The sequence below is a fragment of the Chenopodium quinoa genome, unplaced genomic scaffold (assembly GCF_001683475.1).
Source record: "Chenopodium quinoa cultivar QQ74 unplaced genomic scaffold, ASM168347v1, whole genome shotgun sequence".
Classification (NCBI taxonomy): Eukaryota; Viridiplantae; Streptophyta; class Magnoliopsida; order Caryophyllales; family Amaranthaceae; genus Chenopodium; species Chenopodium quinoa.
In genome coordinates this window covers 5,434,029-5,450,284 of record NW_018742484.1, presented here as the reverse complement: position 1 = coordinate 5,450,284, position 16,256 = coordinate 5,434,029, and the positions used below count along the sequence as shown (strand labels likewise).

The window sequence follows — 16,256 nt, the reverse complement described above, 5'->3', positions numbered from 1 at the left end:
AATGTCTTCTAAAATAGCTTGCCATTGTTTGGTTTCATACGATATCGTAGAAAAGGAAAATGGGAATGGAAAGCAGAGGGTGGATGGGAGCCTAAGAGGAGAGATGAAGGAAGATAAAGAGTAGGGAGGAATTTTTGGAATTTTTTCAACCCGATACAAAAATAATGTTATAAGGAGTAATTGCAATCTAGGCACATTTTAAAGCTCATTATCTTGAATTCTTGCAATTATAATTTAGTGGTGGAAATATATTGTATGCAGCTTTATAAAAGCTAAGGTGCTAGAAAAGAATTAATACTCCTAATCTTATGAAAAAAGGTATGAAATAAATTAAAGGGGTCGGGTGGTAGACTTCATAGTAATCGTATGTATGTATGTGGTTTGATGCTCTAAACAAGAGAAAATCAATTTCAGAAGAAGAAAGTAGAAGACGAAGAAGAGAGAGAAAATCAGGATATCTCAAGTATAGCTTCCACTCACCGTCAAATAGGATGTCAAACTCAGTTAACTCGATCAATAACTTTATATTATAATAATAATATCTTTATATATTATTTAATAACTTTTCAATCTTATTGACCATCATGACATGTCGCCTATGTGGCACGACACTTGGCGAAAAGTTGGAACGCCAAGTGTCGTAGTCTCGTGACCTGGCTAAAAGTTTAGCGTTATATATTAGTTACTAGTTTTGTGTTCGGGCGATGCCCACATTGTTGATAAAATTTCAGTATAAACTTTTTTACTTGAATGTTAAATACGGTCTTACAATACCTTTTGATAACGTAGGATATTTAGACAAGCGATGTCATATCGCTTATTTAATTAAATAATAGTGTACTTTTTGTAGTTTTGTTTGCGAATATCTATGTTATTATTGATTTGAATATACTTTTATATAACTTAATTTTTTTTTTTACTAATTCTCTATTATTTTTTTAAATAAATGTATATTATAAATAGATCTTATTTAAAAGAACTTAAAACGAATTTTATGATGGAAATAGAATTGAGTTATATAATATTTATTAAAAGTAATGATTAATTTTGCATATATGAAGTATTAGAATTATATTGATAATAAAATTCTATACAACATTTTTATCTTTAAAAAACTATCCAAAATTCATTTACTTAATATCATATGTGTCACAATAATATCTATTTTTCGCCTACGTGGCGTGACACTTGGTGAATAACTGGAATGCCAATTGTTACTGTCTCGTAGCCTAGCTGTAAAACCGGCTTTATATATTAGTGATATATGATATGATATGATGAATTTTTCTCCAAACTAAGCCCAATTGACAAAATAAATACCAAAATGGTTGCGTGGCAAAAGTATTTACCAAACTAAGCTTTCAGGGTAAAACGCTGTCTCGGACAACGTTTTATGCCCTTTTTTTTTTTTTTTATTTATAAAAAATTCAATTTAAAAATGTTGTCTGGGACAACATTTTTAGATGTTGACTTTTTAAATAAAATTTAATAAACACATAAAACGCTGTCTGAAACAGCGTCTTATGTACAACATAAAACGCTTTCTGGGACAACGTTTCTCTGTTGGTCTGCAGCACCAACAACCAGCAGCCTTTATTCGCTAATTTCTGCCTTGCTTCTCTAATTTCTGCCCCAACACAACACCCCTGCCTTGATTAAGCCACCACGGTCAACCACCACCCCCACCACCAACCCCCATCGTCAACCACCACCTTCCGCCACTTTCGACCACCCTTATGCACTTCAAAACAGTCCAACTACCCCCAACAACACTTCAACCACCTTCACCACCAGCCCCAACCTTTTCACCACCGTCGACCACCACCCACCACAACCAATAGCACTAAAACCACCATGAACCACCACATTAACCACCACGGGCCATCGCTTCTACCCCGTTTCTGATTATGGATCCCAAATGTCTGCTGTTTGATATATGTCGGTCTAGAAGGATTTGTTTTGACTGACATAAGTCCGATTTGGATAAATAAGGAAACTAAACTTCAAACTACACACAAATTCATTCAACTAACATGTATTATATTAATAATGTAATCGTTATATACATCATTCTAGAAAATGTTTGTCTACAACAAATAAATCATACAATACTATCCCGACTCATCAATTCGGGCTAAAGGTTCCCTAGCCTGACTGTCGTCCCTCCGTCTACGACGCCGACTGTAATGAGTAATGGTGGTGAATGGGTCTCAGGGCGGTGGGGGAGTGAGCTGGCTGGACAATGTGTCCTCCTGGGTCTCGGTGGGCGCAATATTGTGGATGATGTACTCCTCTGCGTCCATGGGTGTCGTAGGATCACCTCCACCGCTACTCTGGCCGGGGTCGAACTGTGAATGGAAGGAGTGGCCATCTTGACCGTCCCGCTGGTGGACGAGATAACCGTGACCATGTCTCTGTAAAGAAGTCACGGACATATCTCGCATCCGCTCGACCGGGGCTCTAGTGGGTCCGTCTGCAAGGGCGAGCGACAGTGCATCAAACATCGCCACCATATCTGCCGCCTGCAGTAATCATCGATCAGTCAGTTACATGATGTATGAAAAAATAAAAAATGAGGACGATAAGTAGAATAAAAGAAACTCACATATCCGCTAATGATGTCATATGCTGGATGGTAATGAGTGGACGGTGGTGTGTAGCTGGGGTTGATGAACGGCGTGTAATACGCCTGTACCACACCGTGTACGGATCGTGAGGATCCATAACGCCCTGCATCGGATCACCTCGAACGACATAATCCAACCGTTGTTGCCACAGCTGAAGGAATTGCCAATGCTCCAGTGACCAGTTTATCTCCCCCTTTCCCCGCTGGTCAATGCCGTGAAGGCGTACACTAGTGTCACAATGCTGGGGAATAGGCTGGCGTAGTCCTAACTGTCGCATGACGCGGTCGGGTAGGTGACTCTCCACAACCTCGAAACAAATCAGGGGGACCCTGGCACGCCACTCTGCTTGATGATCTAGTAGATGTGCAGGCATGACATCTACCAACTCCGGTACATACAGATCCCAGGTGATCTGCAATAACACATCAAAATGAATATTTTAATTAAGTTAGTCCACATACAGTACACACTGTACATAATTGTTTACAAATATCTTAAAAGTTTCCACCTGATGCTCAGTGAGTCGATCAAGGGCGTCTCGGTAGTACGGAAGACTCGTCGCCGCATGAGTCTATGTGAGTCTGGGGACCACCCACTTATGGCAACAAAGTTGTTTTGTTTGTTAGCAAAATGAAACCGTATGGGGGCAAAAAAGAATGACAAATGTTACAAACCTACAACCGTATGCTTCATCAGTTGCAGGAAGCGGTGGAGCGATGTTTTAAGGGTCATAGTGGTCATCTCAGTTATGCTGCCCCCGACGATGCACAACAGGCCTACCTGGTCTTCCTACTTGGATGTGCTTCCAAGCCCATAATTGCAATAGCAAAAATACAAAACTATGTTAAGTATGAAGTTAGTCATTGCCTAAATAACTTGTGAAAAATTAGGTTGGTTACCTGAAGCATGATCAGGGTCCACCGATCTCGAGTGCATCACTCTGTGAGGCTTTACACAGGTGGCGATACAACATCGCCAAACAAGCACTACCCCAGCTGTATCCACGGATATGATCCCAGTCGTGGTTTAACAGCTGTAGGTAAATAAGCTGCATATGGCTCCCGCTCTTGTTCCCGAACAACACGCCGGATATGAGCAGGAACAAGTATGCTCAAGCGTATCTCTCAACTATGACGTCATCAGCGTCCGTAGGCATGGCAAGGAAAGTATCTCGTAACCAGCCGGTCCTCAACCCGGAAACTATTATCAACATTAACAATATTAACACTACCAATATCAACACTAATAATTCAACAATTACCAACAATAACAATTCAACAATACCAACACTAACAATTCAACGTTATTAACACTAACAACTCAACATTATCAAGATTTTAACCACAATTCCAAAAAATTAGAAACCACCAACATAAACCCTAGAATTTAAAAAACAAAGAGAGATTGAGTAAATACCAATTTCGGGGTGAGGGGAGGCTAGGTTTAGTGGGCTTCCGGCGTTCGGTCGTCGGAGTGCGACGGTGGAGGTGGCGGCGGTGGCCTTAACGGAGGAGCACAAGTATGAGAGAGAGAGGGATTAAGTTAGGGAGTTTGGGAATGAAGAAGGGAGGAAACGCTGCCTGTTGCTGCCTGGTATATGGGTGTTGCAAAAAAATAAAAACGCAAGAATCGCTGTCTTAGACAGCGTTTATTGTTTAACAGTAAACGCTGTCTCATACAACGTTTATTGTTGCAAAAATTTTTTTACAAACTGGTAATTACAAAATTTTAAAAAAAATAAAGTCAAACGGTAAAACGTTGTCCCAGACAACGTTTTACAAATTGATTTTTTTTTTTAAAAACCAGGGCATAAAACACTGTCCGAGATAGCGTTTTATCCCTGAAACTTAGTTTGGTAACTACTTTTGCCACGCAACCATTTTCGTAAATATTTTTTGCAAATATGGCTTAATTTGGAAAAACGTCCTGATATGATAGGAGTAGGCGCAACTTTATTTACGACAATTCCACGGCTAACTCGTAGCTTAAGAGTTAAGACCCACGTACTTTTGAGTGTTTTGACTTGTCTTACTTACTTCTGTCTATCTCCTACTAGATTCAAGATTCCCTAATTTCATTATTTTGCTCTAATTTTTTATTTATTTTATTTTATTTTTTTATAAACCCTAGGATGTAATAGCAAGTTAAGACTTGCAAGTTGCAATTGCAACCACAATTTTTAATTTTATCAATCTGGGTTTTGCCTTTTCATTTAGCTTAGTTTTTTTAAAATAAATTTGGCCCACAATTAGATTTGATTGCTCCCAAATGAATTTTTTTATAAATCTGCCATCGAGTTTAACTAGCTGATTACGTTAAGTAAATAATTGTTATTTGTTAATCTCTCTGTTTCATAATGTTAGTCCTATATATTATTTTGGACATTTCAAAAAAATCTACCCATATTGAATATGTTCAATTTTTAACTTAATTTTTTTGAAGTTAATTGATTGTGAATTGATGACATGGCTCTAAGTAAGGAAATCTCTACCTTAAATTATATATTATGACTTATACTTTTCTCAAAAAAAAATTTAAAAAACTTAAATAAGGTAAACTAATTATGAATTATTTTGTACTTCATGTTAGATTCCAAGTATTATTCTTTTCTTATTTTATGTGATTGATTCTATATGAGACTAACATTATAAAGCGGAGGGAGTATTTATTTTAGTGTATGTAATATTTTAAAAAACTCTTAAGTTCAATAAGATAATTGCAAAATTTTCCTATTATGAGGTTTTTCAAAAGGAGAAAAGTTATTTCAATAAATTATTCACCAAATTCCCAAATTAGCTTATTCAAAATGGTAAAATAATTAATAGGCCTCAATAAACTTAAAACACTTTAACAAATAAGGGCAATATTCTCATTATTGTCATCACCGCAAAATTCTACATACCCCCAAGTTTTCATCACTCATTAGGAAAATGTATAGGCCTTAGCCTAAATCGACACATTGTTATAAAATTGTGACCGCGTGTTCATAAGAAACGCTTTATACTCTATATATTTGGCAAATTATAAAGCTTGATTTCATGAATAAATTATGATAAAAATTGAAATAAAAGGCTCCCTTACCTAAACTCATCATCATATAATCATAAAAATTTGAATTGACAAATTTAGAAATGTTTCATATAACTTATTAATAAGTGTATGTAGCCATGTTTTGCATAAACTTATTATTACTCCGTTATTTAGTAAAGTTCAGATAATTAATAAACTACAGAGATATTCCAAAAATCTAAAAACAAGTTCTAGCTAACTAAACTATGGGGAATATACAATTTCTTTCGATATAGAACGTCGATCGGGTACGTAGCTAGCTTAATGAAGGGCGTTACGAAGAGTTGTAGCAAAATCTCTTACATTCTTCTTGAATCCCCCTTCCATCTGCAAAAATGAATGTAACGACGTAGGAAAAATTCATTAATTATAATTCAACAAAAACAATTCATCAAGATAAGAAAATGCATTTTAGTCTATAAGGGGTACGATGAATTACCTGCGCAACAATGGTAATGTTTAAGGCTAAGTTCTCAAATGGTATAACACTAAAATTAGTAATGACCAAATGATGCTTGTCTATCTCGGCTAATAACTTGGCCAATATCTCCTTTCTTTTTTCACAATAGATTCTTAAGAGAACTGTCTTCCCCAGTACTTTAACGTCAATTTCTGAAAATGTTTCACTACCATTACTATTACCTCCATCATCATCGCTACTACCGTGTCCACAATAGTCCTCCATAGTCGATGAAGAAGAGACATTATCATCTACAATGCCCTTGACAAGTACCACAGACTCCACAGTCCTTTTTGCGACCTCATTTTCAATTACCTTTACTTTCTCTTGAAGTTCCTTCATATGTTTGATTGCCTCCCCTAAGATCGATATTTTATCTATCTGTATAACCATTATCACAACTTATATTTCACTCTTTAAATCTTTTTTCAAATCAAACATAAACACAATGGAAAAATAAATACAAAAAAGGCAATAGAGCAACATATTATATTGTTTCTCTAGGTCACTTCATGCAGGCGCACCATGGTCAATTGATCCTTTCTTAGATAGTAATTTTTTTTTTTTTATTCATTCTGATAAGTTAGCTTGTAGTTTTGAGAGAAGACTGTCCTACCTTCTTGTGTATCTTTCCTCTTTAAAAAAACAATAAAATAAAAAAATTTGTGCACGCACCTTCTTAAGGCCAGGAACGATGGCAGAGAGCGAAATGAACATCTGGCTAAGTAATTCCCGGCGCTTCCTCTCGGCGATAATGTGATCTTGCACTTGGCTTGGCTGTCGTTTCCTCTTTGGGCCATCACTCACTGCTTGCTTCTTCGTCTTTTGCTTAGTTTTAGACAGTTGGCTCTCTTGAACATCGGAGCTTGCAATGTTATCTCTGTCATTTTTGTTATTGTTATCGTCGTGGTTTTCACTGAGATCGGAAATAGGAGGGGTTGACATATATTGTTCAATGACATCACACTCAATATCTCCTTGAGGAGAGGCCGTGTCGAAAAATGTAGCAGCAAGTTGTTCGTCAAAAGTTGATTCCATATCCATTACACTTTGGTAATAAGGGTTGATTAAACTATCAATTGAATCCATATCAATTTCCTACATCAACCAATTAGTACAATGGATCAGTTTATTAATTACAAAATTAATTTCAATGAGCAAAAGATTAAGAAGGATACATATTTGTAAGAAAAAAGTGGAGATAATTTTTTTTTTTTTTTTTTACTAAAGTAGAAATAATATTAGTTTAGTCTAAATATTTACTTTTATAATACTACTTGTAACTTTTTCATAATTTATGTTTATAATCGATTTAAATACCGACGTTTAACAATAAGACGGTGCAAAATAGATATATTCACATTATTTAAATAAAAGGATTAAAAAATAACTTCACAAATATTAAGAAAACAAAATTCTTCACTCCACCAAATGTAATTGTACATTATATTACTGTTTCAAATTACATTAGAAGACAGAGCGATATTCGACGTAAACATTACAAATAATTTATTAATGATCGAAGTAATCTGGAGTTGTATATTGAGTTCTTACCAATTCTGCTAACCATGCATCCATAGTCATGGTCGAAGTCATTGTTCCCTCTTCTTAGCAATTCAAGTAGGACGACAAAAAGGAGTATATGAATGCTATTATACTGATAGATTTGTTATTTGAGAGAGATTTGAAAAGTATTGTTGTTAAGTTTTCAGTCTTTAGAGTTCCCTCATTTATATAGAGGGATGTTACCAACTTCACGTGTTTTCCCAACACCCCCCCTTTTTTTTTTACTATCTCTTCATTTTTTATTCTTTATGATTTGATTTTTACGGTTTTCAATAAACATCTTCAATCATGAATACATTCAATAAGATGTGAGTAAGAAATACACCAATTTTTATATATGGCTGGCTACATTGTGTGGCCAGCTATCATGGGAGTTACTTCGTTAGTGTTGTAGGGGTTACTTGGTTAGTGTTATAGGGGTTAATCGGTCAGTGTTATAGAGGTTATTTTGTTCTTTTACAAATAGTCACATGGTGTGGCTTGCGATACGCAAAACGCGATGTAAGAAATAAGGATTTTAAATAATTTCTGAATATATATTTTAAGCTGAATCTAACAAGATTCCACATAATATAATTTTGATGTTTATATTGTAGTGAGTTTTTATAGTCAAAGTTTTAAAAAGTTGACCATAAAAATCGTTGTATAGAAAAATAAAATGAATGGAGCTGAGAGAGTAATAATATATTATTTGGAATAAGACAGTACATGATTCACTTTACTCCCCCTCATTCCCATAATAGAATGATTGTATTACATTTTGGGTGTCAAAATAATTGTGCTCATCTAAAGTCTCTCTTTTTTAATCATATAATTTAAAATAACTTTGCCAATTGCCATTATAACACATATGGTAATATGTTAATATTTAATACCAACCTTGCAATAGTTGGATTAGGTTCGGATTGACTTGTTTATATAATTGGGTCAGCACCCCTAAACCTAACCCAACTTGCATTGTTTATGTAAACGTGCTAAAAATTCAAACTCGAACTTGACCGGTTATAATCAAATCAGTTAGAACTCGACCCGTGTAGTCCGATAAATTTTAAAGCTTGTTTTTTGGTCTAAAAAATAAGAGAGCTGATGTTGACCAGATAAATTAATATCCACATTAATAGAAAATACACTCAATAAGCACGGTGTTCTTAAAAATTTAAACATTTATAACTTATTTTCAACACAAATTAATATATTTTGACATTTAGGAAGTCCGAAAGAGAGAGAAGATGAAAGAAAACAACAAAGAAAATGAAAGAAAGGTTAACACTTAACTATGTTCATTTCACCTTATTTTTACTGATCTGAAATCATTTTTATCGAATTGTTATTATTTTTGTTGAAATTGAACAATTTTTAATAATTCACTATCATATTAAGTTACTGATTTTTACTGATTAAAACCTATTTTTATTATATTGAACTTTAATTTTTTTACTGAATAAGAAAGGAAAAAAAAAATGCCTCTTAGGTTGTTGGGGTTAGATTGAAGAGAAGAGGTTTGGAAGACTATATTGGTTTATTTTCAGGTTGGGTTTAGGTTAACCCAATCACATAAACGAGTTGAAAATCTCAAATAAAACCTGTTTATTTCTGGTTTGATTCAGGCGGGTTGCTGAGTTAGACCAACTTTTTGTGGCCCTACTTGTTCTTCTCCCTCCATTTCAGATTAATCACATCCACTCTGTTTGGACTAAACGCTTCAATAAGCTTAACACTCTGTTTGCTGAGTTAGGTGGGAATGTGGGATCAATGTGAGAATTTTAAATATAAAGATTATAAACTATCAATAAGCATAACACGTAGTTTAAAAATTAATATAGGTGGGAATGTGGGATCAATGTGAGGATTTTAAATATAAAGATTATAAACTATAATTGGTGCTTAGTATATAGTTTGTAATGTAAGTGAAATTACGGAGAAAAGAAATAATAAAAGGGTAATGTTATATGCACAAATAAACATTTAATATCTTTTTTAATTTAATATTAATTTAGGAATACATAACAAAATCACGCGCAAATCAGTGTAATTAATATTATTTTTTCATTATTTTTTCATTTTTAGCTTTTTATAGATAGTCCTTAGAGCCATGTGTAACATTTTCCATAATAAAATAACAAAATTCTCTTATCATATACGGTAAAAAAGTGTCGCAATTAATTAGAAACAATTAAAATGAAAAGTGTTGCAATTAATCTGAAATATAACTACGCATTTTTTTAATCTACCGAAAACTGTGCCATAATAAAAATGAACGTTAACATGTTTTTGTGCTTTTTACACCATTTTATCTTTTCCCATTTATTCAAATCGCTACGTTCTCTATTGTCCTAAAAAAAGTCTTGCCAAAAAGAGTAAGATTGCTCCTTTTTTATTTGAGTAATGATTGAACAATAATTGCTTTTCAAGAAATCTCCTTTCCGTCATTATTCACGTGATCTTTTCAAAAATATTACTCGTAGAATTGTTATACTCGTAGTTTTTTATTATATATATATATATATATATATATATATATATATATATATATATATATATATATATATATATATATATTATGTTTTTAATTTTACGGCTTCAATATATGATTTCTTGTTCTCTCTCTTGTCAAAAATATTCACGTGATAATTTTTTTTTTTTTCAATTTTTTTATATTTTGAAAGAAAAAAAAAAAGAAACAAGAAAAAAAGTGTTTTTATTTTTTAGTTGTTAATTTTCAAATTATCATGATTTTCATAAATTTGACCATTTTTAATTCATATGACATATATAATATTATTTTGATAAACAAAAAACCAATAAACAGAAAATTACAACAATACCAAATGATATTTTGAATAATACGAGTATTTCAAGTTGAATTTAACAAAATTTCATAATATGAGTTCACGCACTATACAATTAGTGGCTATGTTATAAATGCAGTTTCATATTTGGCTGGCCACATCGGGGTTAATTGGTTAGGGGTTAGTCGGTCAGAGATTACTTGGTCAAGGGTTACTCAATCAGTCAGGGGTTACCTAATCGATTAGGGTTACTCGATCAGTCAGGGTAACCCGGTTTAGGGGTTACTCGTGTGTCAGCCGGCCAATGTGGCCAGCCAAACAGAAAATGCTCTATTGTGTAATTATGCGAACCTATTTTTCTAAATATTTGGTCATTTTGAGACAAAAATAAGCAAATTTTGGGTAGCTACAAAAAGTCTCATTTTGCAAAAATGAAGACTCAAATCTGTTCAATTTAATCAATTAATTGGAAAACTAATTACCATATTATACATCAACAACCACCATTGTCAAGAAATCAAAGTTCAAGTTGTTAATTTCAATGATGAGAATCGATTTTAAAATTTCTTAGAATCAGGAGAAAAACTGTAACTATATTTTTGGTTTAAATGTTTTGTTTTGGATGTGAGAATTATAGTTTGGGAAAAAAATAATTGGGATTATTAGTTGACAATGTAAAGTATTTTTGTTCATTTCTTAAAAAGAATTTTTTTTTTAATCATTTGTGCAAATTAGTAAATTATGAACATATGTAAATTCTTATACAATGCAATCGATTTTATAATAATTATTACATATTTGGCTAGTTTACTCAAACAATGCCTAAAAAGGATTTATACTTAAAAAATAATTGATAATACTAATGGTAATTACTCTACCTTATAAAGTAATTGATTTTCTCTTTATTTCTCTAATGTGGGACACTTACAACCGTCACAATTCACAAATAGACTATAACGAGGTTTTCCTCAAAGCCACCATCATGACGATTTCCGTTGCTTACCTTCGACGGCAAGATTATTCATTCATTTTAGTTTTGTCTTTATCCCCTTCGTAATTATTCACAAGTTAATGTATAAGTACCTTTTCCTTTTCTTTGACTTTGGGCAAAGACGACAAAGAAGGCCAACCTAACCCACCTTTTACTTTCACACCCAGCCAATACAATTCAAGAATGAAATAATCCGTACCAATTATTCTTGATTAAAGAGAGAAACAATTATGGAAATTGGGTGAAGTTATTTGAGATCTATTGTCATTCCTACAATGTTATTAATGGTTTCCAATATGCCATCTCTAAGGTTTTTAATTAAATTTTAGATTAAACTTTTTGGTAATTGGTATGAATGCCAAATCTTTTTAACACATAAGAGTATCATCATACTTTATAAGAAATTAAGAACCATATACTCCGTAATCCCTTGCAACTTTTAAAATAAGGAACACAACTTTTATAATAAGGTGAGTGTAAAATAAATACTGTATACCAGATGTAAAATTAGGTTGAATAGTTTGCATATTTTCTTATAATAAGTAGACCTGGCAAATTGGTCATTCGGGTCGGATCTGGGTCGGGTCATTTTCGGGTCAGCTAATATTTGGGTCGGGTATGGGTCGGGTCGATTCGGGTTTCGGGTCAACTTCGGGTCATGTGTCGTGTCAAGTTCGGGTCGGGTCAATTTCGGGTCAAGTATGTTCGGGTCAGGTCAAAATCTGGTCGGGTCATGTTCGGGTTGTTTTATTTGTGAATCAAGCTCAAATGGATAATTTTATACGGAGTATATATTTTGTTATTGTTATAATAAAAACTATCAATTTAGTTTATGAGCTTAGCTACGGTTGAAGATGAACGATTTGAGTTACTTTTGTAAAAGATATTTTAAGTTCAATTATAAGGTAATTTTTAGTTCGGGACATGTCGGATATCGGGTCTATTCGGGTCAATTTTGGGTATCAGGTCTGTTCGGGTCAAACACTTCGGATCGGGTCAGTTCGGGTGTCGGGTCAGATTCGGGTCAACTCCATTTTCGGGTCGGGTATGGGTCGGGTCGGGTCAATTTCGGGTCATTCGGGTCAGGTCATCGGGTCTGGGTCAGAATTGCCAGGTCTAATAATAAGTAGATAAAGTTTTTTTTTTTTTTTAAAAAGTATTCCCTCTGTTTTTTTATTTATTTATTTTTTAAAATCAATCACTTTCCTTTTTATAAGTGTTTTTTTTTAAAAGCATTACTTTTATATTTGGTAACTTTATACTTTCTCCGTCCCACATTATAGTTCCTGTTTTCCTATTTTAAAGAGCTGCAACATTGTTCCTTTTTTATTTTTGGATAGTATATAAAGACTTTTATACGCTATTTTTTTAAACTTTATTCATTAAACTTTCTAAATTACCCTTGAATTTTCTACTTGCCTAAATTACCCTAAAATATACTTCTAGTACTTTTGTTTATAATTATACTTTAACTTTTTTAATGTAGTTCATCCACTTTCTCCTCCCATTTCTTAAATACCGTGAAAAAACACAAACAAAAATTATGAACTCGGACGGAGGGAGTATTATATTTTATCAATTTCTCTCTCTTAGTTTAAACCCCATTTTAATTATTTTACTCCGTATTATTTCTCTCTCTCCCATGGTCTTCACTTTAAAAATAAAAATATCTACTCTCTTTCATGGTCTCCATCTTATTTTTACTATAATAAATTATTACCCACTTACAATAGTATATTACCTCCTAAAACTCCGCACATCACCAAGTGATGCATTTAAAAAAAAATACGAAAAAAGTAAAAAAATCATCTAGTAAAAGTGACCATATTACAATTTAAAAAATTACTTCCTCCGTTCTTTTTAAAGCTAGAGTTGGGATTACACGGAGTTTTAGGAGGTTCAATAAAATAAGATGTTAAGGGAGTAGATAAGGTAATAAAAAATTGTAAGAAAATATAGTAAGTTATTATTTTATTGAAAAGTAAGGTGGTGTGAGAGGAAATGGGAATCGTTGGAGGAGAGAGAAATAATAAAGTAAAAGTGAGTAGAGACCATTAGTGGTTAAAGATATATTATTAAATTGTAAAGGTTTCTAAAAAAGGAACTCTAGCTTTAAAAAAAATAAAAAGACGAAAATACGAACTCTAACTTTAAAAATAAATAAATAAACGGAGAGAGTATCCCTTAAAATCATAACAAGTTATGTCTACCTAAAAATAAGTTAAATTTAGGAAAATTTCACTTTTGCTACCACTAAAGCACATGCATTTCACTTTTGCTACCCCTTTAAAATTTATTTTTATTTACTACCACACAAAAACACTTTTGTTAAAATTTGCTACCACTTAACGAAATTAGTTAGGGTTCCGTTAAGTTTATTCAAAAAAAAAAAATGTTTAAAAAAAAAAAAAGAAAAACCCAGCCACCACCTTCAACCCGTCAGCCACCCTCCCCCCTCCCTTTCCTCCACCTACACATCCCACCACCTTCAATTGCCAGCCAGCCCCCTCCCCACGCCGGCGCCCAAGTCGCCCGGCGCCGGTGACTCCAATTTCTCTCCCTTTCCTCCACCTACGTAGCCCACCCCCCTCCCTTATCCTCTTCTCGCTGCCCCAACCCCCACCCCGAAACCGGAAAATAGCCCTCCCTCCCCATCCCCCACACCGGAATTGGCCCCTACTTCCCCCTCCCCTTCCCCTACCCAAAACAGCCACCCCTAACTCTTAAACACCAGCCGACACCACCATAAACGAAACCCTAAATCCCATTTAGGGTGGTTTCGGGTTGGTGGTTTAGGATTAGAGGTGCTGGGGAGTGGGGCGACTTGTTCGACGGGAGGAGCAGCAGCAGTAGCGGCGCATTCTGGTGGGGGGAATGGGGAGGGGGTGGTTTCCGGTTCGGGGTGGGGGTCGGGGCAGCAAGAAGGGGAACAAGGAGGGGGGTGGGCTGCGTAGGTGGAGGAAAGGGAGGGGGGTTGGAGTCACCGGCGCCGACGACTTGGGCGCCGGCGGGGGAGGGGGGAGGGGGCTGGTTGGCAATTGAAGGTGGTGGGATGCATAGGTAAAGGAAAGGGAAGGGGGAGGGTGGCTGACGGGTTGAAGGTGGTGGCTGGGTTTTTTTTTTTTTTTTAAAAAAAACATTTTTTTTAAAACATTTTTTTTAATAAACTTAACGGAACCCTAACTAATTCCGTTAAGTGGTAGCAAATTTTAACAAAGGTGTTTTCGTGTGGTAGTAAAATAAAAATAAATTTTAAAGGGGTAGCAAAAGTGAAATGCATGTGTTTTGGTGGTAGCAAAAGTGAAATTATCTTTAAATTTACTCAAATTTGGTTAAAATTAACCTACAACTAGCCGGTCTACAACAAAATTACATCTCAATGTACCCAACCTTTTTGTCAAAAACAACCTTCTAAAAATTTATTTGACAACTTAAAACCTTATAGGGCATTTGCACTTTGTTTGGATTAAAGGAAATTGAGGGAAAGGAAAAGAAGGAAAATGAAGGGATAAATTATCTTTCATTTGGATAACAAATGAGGATGGAAGGGAATTGGAAGGGAGAGAAATAAAGGGATTAAAGTTTAAGAAATTGATCTCTCCAACAATGGAGAGATTTGGAAGGAAAATTCATTTATCTTCCCTCCGTTAGTATGTAGGAAAAGAAATTGGAAATAGAGGTTGGGATAAGACCAATGCCTTGTTTGGTTGTAAATGATACGAAGTAATATGTAAGGAATATAGTACGGAGGGAAAAGAAACAAAAATATCCTCACTAAGATTTTTTATCCCACTCACCCATTATTGGCATTTTATTCGTGTCTTATTCTTTCCAATTCCCATACCCTAATACAATATGGGAATAGAGGCTAATCCCAATCCCATTACAGTACCAAGCTTAATTACCAAACACAAGAAACAAACTAGACCTGTTCAGCAGACTGGGTCTGGGCCGAATGAGCCTCAATTAAATGGAGTGGGTCGGGCTAGGGTCAAGACTCTTCTTAAATGGACCGGGTCAAGACATGGGTTACCAGTAGGGCTGGCAAACCCTGACCCGACATGAAAACCCGATCCGAACCCGACCCGAAGTTACTGAGAGAGACCCGAACCCGACCTGAACCGCACCCGAACAACCCGAATTCGACCCGATTTGACCCAAATTTCATATTTCGTAATAATATTAAGTTTTACACTATTTTTAATAGTTTCTAAGCATAACCCGAAATCGACCCGAAATCTGACCCGAACCCGACCTACTGACCCGAATTGCCACCCCTAGTTATCAGGCACAGCCCAGCCCACCCCATTTAAAATTATCAAGTAAAGCTTAAAGGGCCTTACAGGACCAATTATGTTTAATCAACGTTGAATATTCATCACCTAATTCAATAAGGAACCTCATTGAATATACGAAGTATCCACCTATGATTTAGTTAGGGGTCTTTAAAATTAGTGAAGTATCATTTGCACTGATTACTCCACCTACCCCTTCAATACTTCAAACTCTAGAAACATTTTTTTTCTTCCCCAATTGTATTTAGTAGTTAAAAAAAAAAAAAAAAAAAAAATTTTGATAATAGAGAGGTTGGAGGAAGAACAAATGAGAAGAAAAAGAAAATGAGAGTGACAGCGACAACGACAACGACATGAAGTTAGAGAAGCAGAGGAGAAAGATGATGACCAGGATTTCTAGAGAGAGAAAACGCCGTGATGACGACTGTGAACAATGATGATTTTTTATTGGCCAGCTGA

The 16,256-nt window shown here is 34.7% G+C and overlaps 1 protein-coding gene across 1 annotated transcript; it reads right to left on the bottom strand.

The window, feature by feature from the left end:
- Positions 1 to 5,761: 5,761 nt before the first annotated feature.
- LOC110719525 (transcription factor bHLH18-like) lies at positions 5,762 to 7,940 on the bottom strand. Its single transcript, XM_021898477.1, has 4 exons — positions 7,711 to 7,940; positions 6,832 to 7,254; positions 6,136 to 6,537; positions 5,762 to 6,023 (listed from the first exon to the last, which is right to left on the bottom strand). The coding sequence occupies exons 1-4, from the start codon at positions 7,750 to 7,752 to the stop codon at positions 5,958 to 5,960; spliced, it is 933 nt and encodes a 310-aa protein (XP_021754169.1). The 5' UTR covers positions 7,753 to 7,940; the 3' UTR covers positions 5,762 to 5,957.
- Between the last annotated feature and the right edge of the window lie 8,316 nt (positions 7,941 to 16,256).